Source organism: Aptenodytes forsteri, unplaced genomic scaffold (genome assembly GCF_000699145.1).
Source record: "Aptenodytes forsteri isolate BGI_AS27 unplaced genomic scaffold, ASM69914v1 Scaffold119, whole genome shotgun sequence".
Classification (NCBI taxonomy): domain Eukaryota; kingdom Metazoa; phylum Chordata; class Aves; order Sphenisciformes; family Spheniscidae; genus Aptenodytes; species Aptenodytes forsteri.
This window is the reverse complement of record NW_008796165.1, coordinates 5672298-5689637: the sequence shown is the minus strand read 5'-3', so window position 1 is coordinate 5689637 and position 17340 is coordinate 5672298. Positions and strand designations below refer to the sequence as shown.

Below are 17340 nucleotides of genomic sequence, written 5' to 3'. Positions count from 1 at the left end.
GTAAGAGAAACGTGACAGCTGCTCTTAAATATGCTAGATGTGCCTCCTGAGGATAAACTGAACAGAAAGCAATAGCCCTGATCTCACTGTGTAGCCTTATTTATTCTTGGGAAAAGCTCTTCGTTAGCTCTTGTCAGCCAAAACACGTGGGCTGTTCCAGCGCTGTCCCTTACTTTGATAGATCAGCATTTAAAATAAAGTTTTTCTAGGTGCTGTTGAATGTTCGCAGTCTGTTCTTTTTGTTTTGCCCAGGGGAGACTATCTACGATGCTGCAAATTCTGTTACCCGTTATGTGCGTTTGTCATTCTCGCCGCTTGTGTGGTAGCGTGCGTGGGCTTAGTCTGGATGCAGGTGGCTCTCAAGGAGGATCTGGATGCAATAAAGGAGAAGTTTCGAACTAGTAAGTATAAATGTAACTACACTACTTCGCATTTGCTTTGGGCAGTATGAAGAGCTTTAGGTGCCTACCTGCTCATTCGAAGTCTGAAAGTACTGAGTAGACAAACTGCCCCTGAATTGAGGAGTCCTCTGAGCCAAAAACACTCGGAGGCTGGGCGAATGTAAGGCAAGTGTTGTATATTCTTGCCTGCTCTGTATCTCCTGAGAAGCAGGGATGCTGGACTAGGTGGGCCTGTAGTTGCTTGTACATAGATTTCTAAAATTCCTGACTTTGGGCTTGGGAGTGCTCTCTTCCAAAAGAAGCTACTCTTTAAATAAAGTTCTGATCAGCCCCATAAAAGCAGTCTAGGGGATTCTGATGCTTCTCTCCAAAAAATTAATGGAAAACAATGTTCTTGTCTTGAGCTCTTCTAAAAACCTCTAATACTTGCTATGGCATTACTGCAATTTAAATGTTGCTTCAGTATTATGTTTTTTCTTCATATCTTCTGAATGTTTATCTTGCATTGACCTGTTCTTGTTCAAATTTTGTCATTTGCATATGGGTGGGTGGATGGAGAGACAGAGGCACGGGATCAGTCTGTCCTGCAGCAGGTTTGGAAAAAGAATCTTCTTCCTTTGAATCTTCATCCAGACTTTTTCCCAATAAGAGCAGGTTCCTTTGGCAGTATTTGTTAATGTTCTGCCATCCTTTGAACAAACTGAGTATGGCATGGGAGCTTTTTAAAAATAAGACATCTTTGCATCTCTAGTACGTTTGGGGTAGGGGGAAGTCATTGTGGTGTTTCCCTTCAGTTGTTAGTAATGGTGCTAGGAATGCATATAGTACTTAACCTTCCCAGCACTGCAAAAAAACTCTTAAATGCAGTCTTACTGTACCTAGCGAGAGTGGCAAAACAGAAGATAATTTGTCTACAAGAGCCTCAGATTCAGCGTGAACTGCTTGTGTCAAATGCACAATTAGCTCTCAGTCTGTTCTGGCTAAAAGAAACCTTTCAAGGTCTTACTTAACCGAAAGTGTTATTTGGATCTTGAGTGATCAGTGCCGATTACTCTGTACCTAAAATGGCTTTTAGGACTTGCTTCAAGAAAAGTGAAGTGGGTTTCTGAAGATGCGTGGCTTTCTAGTTGTGTGTATTTGGGCATCCGCTCCACGGGCATGAAGCACTCCTGAAGGCTTCCCCTTTTGACTGGGTGGGTCACACATGGAAATTTGTTCTGGGAGCTGCCAGCTACGTACCACATAGGTCCCACTGCTCTCGGCGGTCTGTGGTCTGAACAATGGCGGTTTGTTGTGGAGCATTTCAGCGCTGTGTTGCAGGGTGGAGGTGCAGGTTTTGGAGAACTGTCATCTCCATCTCGAAACCTTTGCTTATTTGTTTCTCAGACCTAGGGATTTAGGATTGCCTAATAGCTCTTGCAGCTAAACATCTTAGTCACTGCAGACCTGGAAGAGCTGCATTTCTGAGGCTCACTTGAATTGGTTTGAGCTGCATGTTTCCCCCTTCCTGTAGTATTAATTGCAGTAATAACTGACTTTATTCCCAAGGACCTTGTTTACTGATTTGTTTACCAACAGACGTTAGTGTGTAAGCTTACACATTTTTTTTTTCCCAGTTGTCTTTCTGTCACACAAAACAACTGTAATCACGTTAATCTCTCTGGAATTCACATCATTGTCAGCAGCCCCTTTGCAGGCTTGAAAAGGGCACTGAGGTTCATTTCACGTGCCTCCTTTGCCCTGGTACTGTTGGCAGTTCTTATTCACAGTCCCATTACTATTTCATGTCCCTCTGTGAAAGTAATGCAAAATAACTGCACTAAATAAAGACCTGCTGAGGCTTGCCTGAATGACAGTACTGTTGCAAAGTGTTAAATTTAGTAATGGTCTCTTTGGGTTCTCTCTGCAGACATTAATACTCTTAAAACAAAAAAGAGCTGTCATTCTGAACAAACACTTAATTCTGAATTGGCAATAAACCCATATGTAGAAACTGTTATTGCTGCCTTTCACTGCTGTAGATGTTGCTGCTTGTAATTTCTCTTTTGCCTTTAAATGTTGTTTACCTGGACTTTCTGGTTTGGTTTTTTTTAAACAAATTTAATTATTTTTTCTTTTTTTTTTTTGTAGTGGAATTTAATCAAAAGACATCATTCCAAGAAATTCCTAAACTGAATGAAGATTTGGTGCAGAAGCAAAAGCAACTAGAACAAATTGAGACTGGAGAACTGGGGCTAAATAAAATTTGGATAAATATCACAGAGATCAATAAACAGGTGAGAGGGATCAGTGCTCGGTTTTGAAAAATAATAAAATATTCCATTGAAATTTATTTTTACAGAAATCAATTTCAGCTGCAGTGCTGAGCTTTTCTCTAAGGAATTCTGTGACCATATGCTTAAACTTTTGTTTTTAAAGTTAAAATGGAGTATAAGCCGCATTATTAAACAAGCAAAAAAAGGTTGAGCATCCAGGTGGACTGGAGACTGATTGCAAAGAGGAGAAATTATGCAACTGGTGGAAAGACTTCAGGCAGAATTTAGAAGGACCTGAGAACTGTGGAGTTCTTAATTTTCTTGCCAAATAATCGTGATGTTTATGATGAGAGATCTGACATTTCAAATTTTTGAGAGTGTCTGCAGACACATCATGAGCACGGAAAGAAGTTACCCGAATCAGTGCCAGTTCATGTTGCTACAAATGAAGTACTGGTGTCTTGTGAATATAAAATCTGCTAATACACACTTGGAATCTGAGCCGGTGTAAATCTTAGCTCTGTTTACGCAGCTAGAACTAAGCCACTTAACAGAAAGCTGTTTCCTCAGCTGATGTATTAACTCATGCTTCAAACAAAGCATCCAGCAAGGCTCTTATTGAAATTCTTGCCTTGGAGGCTAAAAGTTCAGAGCTGTTCACAGTTAGTGGTATCAAGAGGTGTGTGTGGGGAACCCTCCCTGAAACTGGTGCTTTACGTTTAATTTTTAAGAGTATTGAGGTGCCTGCTCATACTGTTTTTTCTTCAGTCCTGTGCAGTGGTTAAGTGCTTAATGGGGCACATAAATATATTTGAAAAATTCACTTGCTTTCTTCAGCGTCTGGCAGTATGCATTATCCACAGATACTTAGGTGCTTCATTGGACTTTTAAAACGCTCTTATCTGCACCTGGATGTTAAAGATACTTGCACATGGTTCTTGCAGGCTCTCAAGTTACTTCAGGGTCTGGTTACAGTCTGAGCCAGCTCTTCTGGGGATCAAAATTTAGTTACTGTCTTTGTTTGGGGTTTTTTTTCCATAAATTGTTAGGATGCGCTGCTGGGAATTATTTCAGCCAATATTCACAGCTGTGGAACCAGAGACTGCACACCAACTGATCAACATTGGCCTAATGTTAAATTAGGATCTTGTCCATTTCCTCAGCTTGTGAAAGAACTCTTTTTTTTTTTTTAACCAGAAGAAAGTGGGTTTTATCTGCTCTACTTTTGTGTTGTCAAATGTGAGAAGAAATTATTTTTCTTTGTTTTGACTACTGATGGCTACCAATTGATCTTAAAGTGATAGTGTTAGAAATTAATGACCAGCATGTGGTTGTTTTTAATTTATTTGACAGCCTCTCAATTGGAATGAATAAACAATCCTGAAGACCCATTGAATAACTTGCCTTCTGGGTCCAACAGTTGACAGAAATTGAGCTAACCCACTGTACCTAGGTTGTCACTGTTCCACTTCTGTAGCAGAAGGTTTGGGTGATACGTGCAACTTTGCCTGTCACTCAGCTAGAGAAGTTGCATGGCTTCGCTGGGTTTTGCCAGGCAGGTTTGACTGTTAAATACAGAAGTAGATGACTGTGTTTCCTCCACGTAAAGGCTTCTTGCACAATTTTTAAAATCTTTCTTGGGCAACAGCCTCTCTCTAAGGGGAATTAATGTAAAATGGGCAGAGGGTACATTATTGAAAAGAAGGGGCTTCTATGGCTTTCATTCAGTTTTAAAAAAAAAAAAACAACAAAACAAAAACAACTTGCCTCTGTTGCAAGAGGCAGAATATTTTTAATGTAGCCTAGGCAGGACTTAGAACCTAGAGCCAGGGGTGTTTTGTGTGTGTATATTTTTGTCTTGCCTTGTGTTTTAATGTTACTAATTGTCATTAGTATTGGGGAAGGTCAGAATCAGGATTATGTTGACTAATTCTAAATATTCCTTTTTGGTTTTAGATATCACTGTTGACTGCAACAGTAAATCATCTCAAAACCAACATAAAGTCTGCTTCCGATCTGATTTCTCTTCCTGTCACAGTAGAGAAACTTCAGAAGGCAAGTACTGTAAATGTGGCTATTGCTAAATGCGTTCTGTGCTGCTAAGCTGCAGCTGGGCTCTTGGGGACAGCAGTGACAACAGGAGCTACCTGACTTGCATGTGAGGAATATTTGCTTCTCCATCTTGTTTTTAAATTGGACTTCATATACTTGATATTGTATGGTCCTACAATAATGTATGGCAGATAAAAAATTTGAAGGCCTTGGTTGTCCCTTTCTGGAGATGCATTTGTTTCTGGTTGTATTACGTTATCACTTCTTTACCTTGGAGCTGATCTTTCTGGTTGTGTCCCTTCAGGTTGCTAATCTTAATATCATTTAAGACACTTGCAAAAAGTCTGTCTGCAGTTTTACAACTCTGCTTGCAAATAGGTGGTTTGTTTAGCTTTTTTAATCGGAAGAAAAAATGGATTGCTTTCTGGAAAACTTCCTGATCTTGAGCAGTATATAGTTTTACATCTGGCTCTGCATTTACAGTCTTAAGGCAGGTAGGGGTCTAACTTGGGAGCGGTGGGCATGGAAGGTGGGAGCTTTCCTGGTGTTCAGTACATGCACAGCAAAACACGAATTGTGCTGGGATGGTTTTCTGACAACCTCTTGAAAGATGGGCCCTACTGGGTGACAGAGGCTTACTCCTAAAGTGACTTCTGTTAATACGGTGTCTTACCATGTGCCTTAGCTGAGCATTCTTTACCAAAGAACTGTCCTGTTTATTTTGGTAAAAAGAAGGGCTTGTTGAAACATCCCTGCCTCTTACATGGCAGTTCTGTTTATTTAGCAATAAACATTTATATTGAGCTAACACCTCATGTCAGTCCAGTTGGCTTTGTAGCTTTTATGGGCTTCCACTTCTCATTTCCTATCCCTACAAAATTAATGTATAATCAACAAGCTAGTCATATGCAAAGCAATTAGTGTGGTTTGGCTGATCAGGCTGCTAGGATTTCTTTTTCTGGGAGGAGTACAAAGCTATTTCCTAAGCTTCTAATTTGCTGTTATGAGCACGCTGGATTTTCACTGTGTCATATCAGAGGTAGGTCTTAAGGCAGTACCTAGAGTCTTGAACCTGCACCTACTTTATTTATATAATATAGAAAAACCTTGTTGTCATCTTGCTGCCTTCAGTAGCGTCAGGACAAAGTGTTAGGGCCAACAGGTTTCAGCTTGCAGCGATCTGTTGAACAGCAAGGGTTTTTCATGTTGAAATAAGTCCATCCTTGGTCACATTTCGTGAAAATCAAAGATCTTGGGAACTTCTGAATTCTTTCCAGTCTCTGCTGTTGAGTCTAAGTAAGGTGTTAGATGTGGCATCTGTTTCTACTGCTCTCTTGATGCCATCTTGCTTGCATTTATGTTTTGGAAGGTAGATATAATAAAAATAGGGCTGGAATCCTTCCAGGAGGCATATTGCGAGGTGTTGAGTGTAGAAAAACTATTTGGAGGTTTAAATACAATAGTTTTAATGGTTTGTAAGTGTCATGTTAATGAAAAGCGATAGGTTTCAAGACTTGGACTTCTTTTTGACCTCTGTGTGCATGCTGCACTACCTCCTGTCACACAGGAGGACTTCAGTGGGTGTAGATTGGTAGCCTGGCTTTTGATAACCCTGGTGAAAAATCTCCTGCTCAACTGTGCATTGCATCCATCTGTCTTTGGAATTACCTGCCTTTCTTGGAAGAAAAGGCTGCTATTCTTAGAATAGGATTTTGGTTTTCTTAAGCCTTTTTCCCTCTAGGTACTTGTTGTGGTTTAACTCTGCAGGCAGCTAAACACCACACAGCTGTTCGCTCACTCCCCCCCAGTGGGATGGGGGAGAGAATCGGGGGAAAAAATAGTAAAACTCGTGGGTTGAGATAATGACAGTTTAATAGGACAGAAAAGGAAGGGAAAATAATAATGATGATGATGATGATAAAAGAATATACAAAACAAGCAATTCACAATGCAGTTGCTCACCACCCGCCAACCGATGCCCAGCCAGTTCCCAAGCAGCGGTTGCCACCCCTCCCCGGGTAACTCCCCCCAGTTTATGTACTGAGCATGACGTCACACGGTATGGAATGTCCCTTTGGCCAGTTTGGGTCAGCTGTCCTGGCTGTGCCCCCTCCCAGCTTCTCGCTGGCAGGGCACGAGAAGCTGAAAAGTCCTTGACGAGTGTAAGCACTACTTAGCAACAACTAAAACATCGGTGTGTTATCAATGTTATTCTGGTACTAAATCCAAAACACAGCACTGTACCAGCTACTAGGAAGAACATTAACTCTATCCCAGCCGAAACCAGGATAGTACTGTTCCTGAAAATGGGGAGCTGCCTGCTGGAGGTAGCGTCCTGAAGGATTACTGAGGGAATTCCTCTTTGACGGGCTTTTGTTCAGACTGATGAAAGGTGCTAAAGGTGTCCTGAGGTCCTCCAGGGCAGAGAGGTTGCTTACTGAACGTATGTTCAGACTTGCAAAATGAAGAGCTGGAGGAAGATTTGTGTGGATATCACTTGAATATAGTCTGGGTAGCTAGAGGGTCACTTCAGTGCCTTAAGAGCTTATGAGCATAACAGGTTCATAGGAAAAGGAGATTTTTAGATGGGTTCCGTTTGTTTTAATGATTGAAGAAAGTATTAAAAATGGAGTGAGAAGCATGGGGGCATGCTCTGTCCCATTACTGTAACTTCCACTAGTGTTTGTGGATGTCCTAGCTGACAGTCTGACTCTGATAGGTGCTATGCTGTCAGCTGCTAAAACACCAGTGCAGCTTTACAGAATAGTTGCTCTTTAAAGTTAGAGCTGGGGGTAGGGGGAGTTCACATAGGTGAAGGCAAGAGAAGGATGGGACGGGAGTAGTCAGAAGCGAAAGTAGCTGTCACAGCACATTGACTGTACCTGCAGAATTCATGGGGGCTTTCCTGATGCTTCAGAGCTATTCTTTCATTTAAAAAAAAAAAGTAATACTTGCTTGAAAATCTATCGGTAACCTTTGGCAGACTAGTTTTGCAGTGTATGATGTGTCTGATGGGTAGCCCTGAAAGACAATTAAGGCAGGGTAACGGGTGATGCCAGCATCCTTGTATTCAATACAACTACTCCATGCAGAGAGGAGGTAAGATGTCTTCATCTCAGGATTATTTTTTTTGTAAAGTAATGGTGGAACATTTGTGTTGTTTTGGGAGTGAGAGTAGCAAACCCGTAATTTTGGTTATCTAGCTTAAGCTCTCATGGTGTAGAGCGTGTGTTCATTTATTGGCCTGGAGATGCGATGGGTATAACTTGCAGTTTTGTCTGCAAAGGAAGTTCCGAATACTCCCAAACTCACTTGCATATTTTTGTGGCGATCTGCCTGCAGTTTCACTAGCAAAACATCGTGTTTAGCAGATTGAAACTTTGGAACAGTACAGTTGAGGAAGGCTGAGATTTTTGTCTACTTCTTTCTTGCAGACTGTAGCGAACATAGGTAGCACTCTTACCAGTGTTTCTCATGATGTTGAAAATATACAGACAGCTATTGAAGAATACAAGAAATCCATAGAAATACTCCAGAATGACGTGGTAAGAAAATGTACTGGTTTAACACTGTGTATTAATGGTTACCTGCCTAATATGAAGCAAGTTTAAGAACTGTGTGGAGTTTTGCCTTACGCCTTCAAAATACTTTTGATGTTTTAGTAGGTGCTGGTTGGTACATTAATACACTGCTAATCTCATAATCCCTGTGTGGCATCTCCTATATGGTATCAAGTATGTATTTTTCTGTAGCCAGAATTGTTGGTTGCTTCTATACTTCCTATCCTGCAGATTTTTGCTTCCTACCACACAGATGTGGAACCTTGGGACTCTGCTTTTGTGTGATGCAGGGTGCTGCTTATGGTAACTGTCTGCACTGTCTTAGGAATTGGGGATGGTGGAAGCATTGAGATACAGTTTGTTGGCTGAATTAAGGATGCATATAAGGATGAAATTACTGACCATCTTTACCAGAAACTACTCACTGTATTTATACTGACCTCTCACTTGGGGTTAACAAACTGAGCCAATAATCAAAGTTTTTCAGCTAAACTGCAATACAGCATTACTTTAATGAGAGTATTTGCAGATAAAAATCTGAATTAGACGCATTATAAAACTTGATTCAGTCAGTGGGAGCTACGAAAACATTGCGGATATGGCAGTGTGTATGGTAGCAGTGAAATGTGTATCAAAATACTTCATTAAAGGGAGAAGAGCTAATTAGGAGGGTTTAATTAAAATAAATTTGGACCTTATGTGTCTGAAAGAGAAAACTGTATTAGCCTAGTTAAAATACTGCACGCACAGCAGACATGAGTGACTATAATTGTAGCAAAACATCCTTAGCTACAGCCTGCCGGTTATTAAAAGCTAAGTATTTTTTACAGGCATTTGGTAACATAGTTTTCTACTTCTTTCCTTAGAAGGAATTAAAACAGAAACCTTCACTTCCCTCCACTGTTGTGCCAAGGACTGAGAGAAATCAGACAGAAAGTTGCAAACAGGTATTTTTCTCCCTTACATAAGGAATATGGGTGCAAGTATCACTGATACTTAACTTTTTGTGTGTGTTTTGCGGTACTGTAGTGTACAAAAAAGTATGTTTTTATCAAGACAATACAGATAGCATCCTTCAAAACGAAATATAAGATAATTTTGCTGTAGTTTAGTTTGTTCCTGTGAATGTGCAAACAGGAAAGTATCCTAGTCTGAGAGTATTTTTTTGTGTTCTAACTGGGTGAAGAGTAAAAAGTCTGAAACGGATATCAAACAAATTATAGGTGTACTTTGCTCATGTAAATGGAAATGAGTTAAAGGCTTTTTATCGAATGGATTTTATGGCAGGTACTTGCCAATCTAAGCAAATTTGGGAGTGGCATGTATTGAGTCACCCTCAATGTAATGAGGTATGGAAAGCAGGGATTCCGCAACAAAAAAAAAAAAGGATAATGTGTGGGTGTTTAGCTGAATGGCTTGGAATGGAATGACTGCATTTATTTACATTTAATACAGTCGATATCTTCCTCAAAAATGAATCTTGTGTATAAATATGCCTATGCTTTCTTGGGAAAAATAGTTGGTGTGGTTACTAAGCTTGCCCTGGAAAACTAGATGAATAGGCTTTGTGTGTTTGCTGGCACAGCTGAAGTGGTTACATTAGCAACAAAGAAGTTAGCTCTGAGGAAGATCTCAATTTCAAACTTTGAAAGCTGGAATAACTTTCTGGAAGCTTCCAGTTGGATGTTTTCAGCGGTGTCGGTGGAGAGCCAGTCTGAAGTCTGCCTGGTTAAACTGGGTCAGTCAGCATGTTGTTAATAGCAAGAGTGCTGCAGAAGTTGAGTAAACTGACATGAGCTGGTTTTATATTTCAGGAAAGCCAGTCGCTGCATGCAGCTTTGGAGGAGCTAAATAATACTGTAGTGGTGTACCAAAAGTTGAATGACATCAAGCTTCTAAATGTGGATTCAGCCATTGGTAACCTTAGCCGGAGGCTTATGCTGTTAGAAAACTCTCCCCTTGCTGTGAATAATCTGGACAAAAGAGAGAACTTGTCTACCAGCGTGGTAAGTATTTGATGACTAAGGGTGTCTACTCAGGCTAGTAGTTTCAATACTTCGTGTACACTACAGATATAGCTTTTCAAACTTAACTAAAGAAAATGTCAGAATGAAACCTGAGACACTTAGGATTTTATTTTAAAAGACTGGAATTTGTTCCATATTTCTGAACAGATAACCAAAGTTAAGAGTATCTCTGAAGTAGTGATTTCTTCCCTGCAGAATCTACAGAAAAATGTCCAAAACACTGTGACATTTAAGACTTCGGCGACTGTTTAATGGGTCAGGATTCACAAACCTCTTTAACTGTGAAGGCACTCTGGCATGTAAGGGGTCTGTTAAGACCACTGAGGAGCTAGGTGGGCCTCTGGATTGTTCATCAGTGCTTAAATGCTAGGAAAAAAAAATAATGCTAAATATGTTTGTAAGTCCTTCCAGTGCTTTCTGTATGCCATACTGGGGCCAGTCTCTGAGAACGTGTTCTCTGTGTTTAGCAATAAGGCACATGCTGACGTTGCTGTGGTAAATTACATAACCCACTGTCTTCATGTTTATTCTAGCATGTATTTGTCCTGTTTTTTTCCTGCTTCATGCCTGCCAAATTTGAAAGAAAGAAACTCTATTGTAGAAAATAATAAGCACGTGAATAAACTCGGCTGTCCTCCATTTTTCCTGTATAGGGGAATGATGCAACTACCTCTCTAAAAGTGGAAAATGAAGATCAACTAGATAATGAAACTCATTCAAATAAAGAACTGAAGGTAAAGTAAGGAAACACAAATTACACTGGATTAGTAGAGCATGTCATTGTCTTTATAATCACATTTTAAATGAGACTTAATTAGGACAGATCTGCAAGCAGGCTAATCTGATCCAGTTTCTTTTAAAAGTCCAGAGTAGAAGGACAGTTTATCCACCCCATTTTGGGGACAGGAAGTCAATTAGGATGGGAGAAACGTTCTAATAGTTTAAAGTCTTACCATTCTGACTACATCTGGGATAACAGAGCAGAGCTGCTGTAATACCCTTCCGTGCAGCTGAAAGAATCTTGGGAGGTTCAAACCGTGGTCCAGTGGAACAGGGGACTCTGGCAGCCAGCTCATTTGAGTACCCATTGCCATGCTCTCAGCAAAGCTAGCCCAACTATTGTGGGTTCACACTGCAAAGGGGGTTACGGCATTTATCCAGGTTTAAGAACTTTCTTGGGTTGACTTAGAGAAACTTTGCACTAGTGGAGTCTAGGAATTGATGAAAGCTGCCTCTCAGTGATGGTCTGATGACCGGCTGTGAGCAAGTCTAACAGGCTAACTGAATGGCCAAATTGTGGGCTGGGGATAAGGGGCGGCGCTGCTGAGTTTAGTTTCCATCTTCTGGAAAGAAGGCAGGTGATGAACTGGCTACACTGTCAGTTCTAGGCTTGGATTGATGTGAACTCAAACCTGTCATCTGGAACCTACTCAGAAAAAGAGCAAAGGAGCTCCAGGTTAAAAAATGTGGTTTTATTTTGATAGGCATATAGTGACTCAGCACTAAGGTGGTCAGTACTGCAGACAAACATTAAAACAATTATGCAATTCAATTGATGTATAAATGTTCGCTCCAAGTATGTTTGGTTTATATTACGATTTTTCAGAATCTTGCTCATTTACATAAGAAATACGGAAATTAAATGTCAGATTCTTTTGAAATCAGTGTCTGCAAAATAGTTGCCTACGTTTCAGGTTGAGGTACTGATTCTATTGTTTTCTTACAGACCATGTGAATTTATTCCTTACGTCTTTCCATAGTTTTTTTTCTTTATTTTTAAATCTTGTTTATCATTTTAAACTTGATCAGCCTGGAGACCTCCAAGTCACTCAAAAGTACCTACGTATTTTAAACTACTTCTTTTCCTGATCTTCTCCATCTACTGAAGGGGTGTGTTTTAGGACTTTTTTTTTTCTACATACGCAGGAAACAGGAACTAGAGATTCTCAGGTATCAAAACTAAGAAAGAAGCTTCAGCTGATCAATGCTCTCACAGGCAAGCCAGAAAATGACAGACCCATTGAGACATTAAAGAATGGTAAGAATGTCATATAATTGTAATCCTTAAACCTGAAGGTTCCCTGTGTAATTCAAAAAATAATTAACAAAAGTGGATAATTTAGACTGTTCCTTAAGATTTTTGGTGAAGATTATTTCAGTTAAAGCGGTAGGAAACTGATGGCTCTAAAACAGAAAACCGTATATAACTACAAATGTTTGAAGGTGACTTTCCATGTATATAGCAGGATTCACATGCATCAATAGCTTGTATTTGAAGGCATACAGTGATTAACTTGTAGAAACTTATACCCAGTAACATCTATTTTTGCTTTTTCAAAATCTAAGTGTAACATACAGGAAAGGTCTGCATCTCTGCTGACTTGTCTCAGTTCTGCACTTTTGCTGTATATATTCAGGCAGTGCTGAAGATAAGATTTGAAATACTTCATTACAATAGAACTGTACTTGTTGTTAATTTGCTAATGAGTAACTTGGAAGTTTAGACCTTGCTGCATTGACGAGGTGAAAACAACCCAGGTTGGCAGATGTAATTTGCTTAATAAAGCTTGTTCAGCACTTTCAGACTGGGAATTGGAAAGCACTTCCAAGTCATTCTTTGTATGGGGTTTACAAATACACATCTCCTAGTACAGCATGAAAGACTAAAGCTGTATAACTGTCCAAAAAAAGTTTCCTTCCTTCTGTTCTTACAGTTATTGGTAAAAGGGGACAACACTGCTGTATTCTGAAACAATTTTGCAGCATTCTTATTCCATACAGCATCTGTGATGCAAAAAAAAAAAAAAAATTAATTCATTGTATAGGATTTTCTTTTGTTTCTGCTAACTGTAATTCTGTGGAATTAGTAAGACTAATAGAAATTGTTGTTTTGTAACAGTTGAAAGTAGTCTGAGTACTACAGCAAAGCCCACAGACCTTTCAAGGCTGGCTTCAAGGTCAGCTGATGACAACACAGAGAGTAACAGACAGCTGCGACACCTGTCCTTACCAGGAATTTCCAGCATCGAAGGTATGTCCTTTCTAGGCTGACCTTTTCTTTTTCTGAATATTTCATATAAATGTTTAGGAGACAGTAAGTGTAACTGGAATTATGGTAGTGTGTCTGGGCATCTTGGGAGAAGTGAGGTCAATTTTAAAAGCTTGAGAACTATGGACTTTAAAAAAACAAAAGTAATTAAAAAAAAACAAACTAAAAAGACTAGCATGTAGAAGAAAAGAAACTGGGATTTAAACAGGAGCGTGCATTGTAAGCAAATTGTAATTACTTTGAGTGCCAAAGTATTAAGTGCCTCAGAGATTGAGAGAGAAGTCAAGGGCAGAATTAGGGTGCTGAAGGAAAATGAAGTAGGTGTGAATGTGTATGTTTTGGGGTTTTTTTCTTCATTTTTTTTTAAGAGAATGCTGCCTGGTCAAATGAATGGTTTCTGGATCTTGCTGTTCAGTCTCTTCAGCTACTGAAAGGGCAGTGCTTTGCATCAGGAAATGAATAGACACTTTTCCCTTTATATCATCTGTGCTGTTGGTATAGCAACAGTCATTCAGAGCTTGCTTTTGTGGAGGATAACTTCATCTGTATGCAGTTAGTGGTTGTAGAATGGGCTATTAGTCATGGCCAGAAATAGGGATTATTTTTTTTTCAGTTTTAAAGTAATTTAATCCAGAAGTGTTCGTGCTTTTTTCTCCTAAGCTGTTACTGACAGCTTGCAACAATGCAGAAGGCAAGCTACGTACTTGGGTCTGCTTTATTTAATTACTAGGTAGTAAGACATAGTGCAGTAAAACGGGAAGAGCAGCTTATAGGATATTCCTGTGTACTTAAAGGAGCTACTTTTAAATCCTTTTCTCTTTGCAGATCTTCAGAATTTGTTTGAAAAAGCAACTGAAGATGCTGATGGAAAACTATCATACGAGGATCTTCAGAAGCTGCTTGGCTCTACAGCCCAAGAGTCACAGAGCTTTAAGAAATTTGACACAGATGGAGATGAGAAATACTCATTGCAAGAACTGAGATTAGCTTTAGGCGTATAGGATATATATTTAGAAATGTGATATTGATGGATGCTACTGTAGCTAAAGGAAACTACGGGACATGAAAAACTATGTCTGCACTTTCCCAGTGTTTTACTGATCTTTGGAGCTAAATTACTGTACACATTGCCATCTCTTTTTTGTTTGCATTTATTGAAAAGAAATTTACAAATTTATATGTCAATAGGACATAATACTGGGACTGTGTTAAAATCCAGAAAATTTCCAAACTTGGAAACATTTTCCTCTCATTCTTTCCTTTTCAAGGGAGTTCTTGTTTTTAATTTAAAATGTGTACATACTAAAATAAAACTATGGTTTTATATTTCACTAAAATTTGCCTTAAATTAGAGATCTGCACTTTATGTAGAGCAGAAAGAAATCTGTCTAGTAAAGATGGGCTTCTTCTGCTTGTAAATATTTGAGATAGAGTAAATTACGCATATTTAAGGGGAAGTTTGTGTCAGGGGCTGTGGTGGTAGTAATCTGTTTATGATGAGAGACGACCTAAAAGGGGTGGTTAAGAGCTTCAGCTAAATTTCTAATTTTGACTAAGTATATCCATGAATGAGTTTGGACTCAGTCAGAGGGAAGCAGCAGTGGTAAATCATGCCCATCTATAGCAGGATTTATTTTTAGAGGGAAGAGTTGAAAGTATTTTTATATCATGAGCCTACAGGAGCAATTACCTACCAAATGCTTGGGTTTTCACTTCAGCATTCTTTTAGCTTTTCTGTATTGTGTCCAGATTATTTTGCGAGATAAGCCTATCTATTTTTAAAAAGAAAAAAAGAAAGCTATTGAAGAACTTTAACAGATGCTTAAGAGGTAAAAGTCTACAGTGCAGCCTGCTGAGTAGCACCTGAATAGTTCATGCCTCAGGTATGATCAGTGTGCTGACGGTCTTGCTAACTGGTCACCAGAGATCTTTTGAACGGGGTTGCTGGTGCTGCCCGTTTCTTCCATCTGCTGTTTTTGGGGTCACTCTGATGAAGTGCCCTGAGTAAAGCTCCTGGTCACTAGGAGCGTGAGCAGGTGGGGAAGGCCCAGAGTAGACTTGTGGGCTGTTTCCTGACTAATGTGAACATGATCACTTCTTGGTACCTTTACCTTTTGTGTTCTCACCAACAGAAGGATGTAGAAAGCAGGACAGGAGCGTGCAATCGCATCGGCGTTCTCTACTGACACATGCTTTGTAAGTGATGTTTCCGTACTATAGAGGAACTTAAGGCTTTGTTTATGCTAGTGGATCTAAACACAGAGCGTTTCTGGAACATCGAAAATTACTTTTGCAGAAGGGATTCTCTTGCAGGCTAGATCAGGGCCAAGCCGGATGATTTTGCTCACAAATACCACTGATCTTGTTGGGAGTTTTTTTTGCATGATTAGTGAATTGAAGTTGCCCACCTCACTGAAACATCAGTTTATGTGGAAGTCGGTTCATAATTGTTGACTTTTTATATAACTTTAGACTGGATGTTTTATGAATAATTGTGCTCTGGAGTATGAATCAGTGAAGGAATGTACAAAATGGAACCCTGTTACCCATGGCCTAGGCTTCTTTCACTGTTGCTCTTCTATCCTGTTTGGGTAATGCAGACGTGACCCAATATGGAGATGCTGTTGATGTGACATTTGAAAATACAGTATTTAAAAACAAAACAAAACCAACCAACCTTGGCTTTTGAGAGGACAAGAAGCCAACACTTGCTTCTTGCCACTTCCCACACTCTTTATACATTACTGTATAATTCCTTAACCAAATAAAAAAAACCTAGCAATAAAATGTAACCATTCTGGTATTTTATTTGTACATACTGTATCATAGCCATATGCCAGAGTTTGCAAAATATTTTTGGAAGTTTGATTTGTACGGAATTTAACTTACCTTAAAATTTAAGGGATTATTGTATTGCCATGTGAATCTATTAATGTTTTGTTTTGTTGCAGTCTGCTTTACTTTTAGAAGGCTCTTCAACAGCAATAGTGAAACTGTCAGCTAGAGACAGTGTGTGCCGCTCCAGCCGCCCGTGTCCTCTGCCTGCGGCCAAGGAGCCGAGCTGGTCGGTAATTGGCGCTAGGGCACAGCTGTCCAGTGGTGCTGCTTAATTTGCATGTCAAGAGCATAGTGGATTGCTAATTGCTGTAGTCACTGCTGTTGTTGGATGAACTTGTGCTATCAATTTAACAAAATCCCATCATCCTGAGCACAGCGGTGGCTTTTGTTTGGCCTAGGGTAGCCGGTCGCAGTGCGCTGCAGGCTGAGAGCACCGGTCCCCAGCCAGCCGCTCCCGTCCGTGCAAGTTTTCTGCTACGCTGCTGGTCTCCATCTTGCATGCTTTCCAAAGCCCCGATGCTGGGTGTTGGCAGGCTCCCTCCCCTGTATTTTATTCATGCTGCAGATGGTAGAGGGCATAAAAGCCACAGGCGTGGTAAATACACTTGTCCAGATCCGCTCTCTGCTGTAGTGCAGGCCTACAGACCGCGGGTTCCCGGCGGGGCGGCGGGCAGCCAGCCTGAGGAGGTTGCGTGCTTCTGCAGGTGGCGAGTCCTAGGGAGAAAAAGTGATGTCTGGAATCAAATTAAAGAGTGAGAGTTGACGGGCCTGTGAGCGGCAGCTGGGGCTGTAGCTGAGACTTGCTGTTATACTGTGATTCTGGGGTTCGTTTTCATTTTCAGGCTGTATTTGTGGGGTTTTTTGGGTGACTCCTGTGTAGGGACCACTGTGTATCTTTCAGTTCAGTTACTGTACAGGGAGCGGAGCCGCACCGTTCTGGGCGTGCATGGCGCTTCCCTCTGCACCGCTGGGTTTGAGCTGCGGCACTCCACGCCTTTTATCATGTAACGCGACTTTTAATTTATCTAAATAAAAGTTCATTTTCGGTGTGCGTCTCCGGCCCTTTCATTCCGGGGACGGAACGGCGGGGCGGGGCGGCGCGGCGGGCGGAGCGCTGCGGCGGACGGACCGGGAGGGACCGGGCGCCATGGCGGGGCC

At 40.5% G+C, this 17340-nt stretch overlaps 1 protein-coding gene across 3 annotated transcripts; it reads left to right on the top strand.

Moving 5' to 3' along the window:
• Window positions 1–252: 252 nt before the first annotated feature.
• Window positions 253–17234, top strand: EFCAB14 (EF-hand calcium binding domain 14). 3 transcript variants are annotated; one of them, XR_657956.1, is made up of 11 exons: window positions 253–401; window positions 2532–2677; window positions 4613–4711; window positions 8143–8253; window positions 9135–9215; window positions 10083–10274; window positions 10949–11029; window positions 12222–12333; window positions 13195–13326; window positions 14170–15540; window positions 16296–17234. XR_657956.1 is itself a non-coding variant. In XM_009287336.1 (10 exons), exons 1-10 carry the CDS (start codon window positions 347–349, stop codon window positions 14343–14345), a joined length of 1182 nt encoding a protein of 393 aa, XP_009285611.1. In that variant the 5' UTR covers window positions 253–346; the 3' UTR covers window positions 14346–17234. The 3 variants fall into 3 exon arrangements, 2 of the variants coding, with proteins under 2 accessions (XP_009285611.1, XP_019329708.1); XM_009287336.1 differs by having other exon boundaries at window positions 9138–9215; window positions 14170–17234; XM_019474163.1 differs by having other exon boundaries at window positions 14170–17234.
• Window positions 17235–17340: the final 106 nt, after the last annotated feature.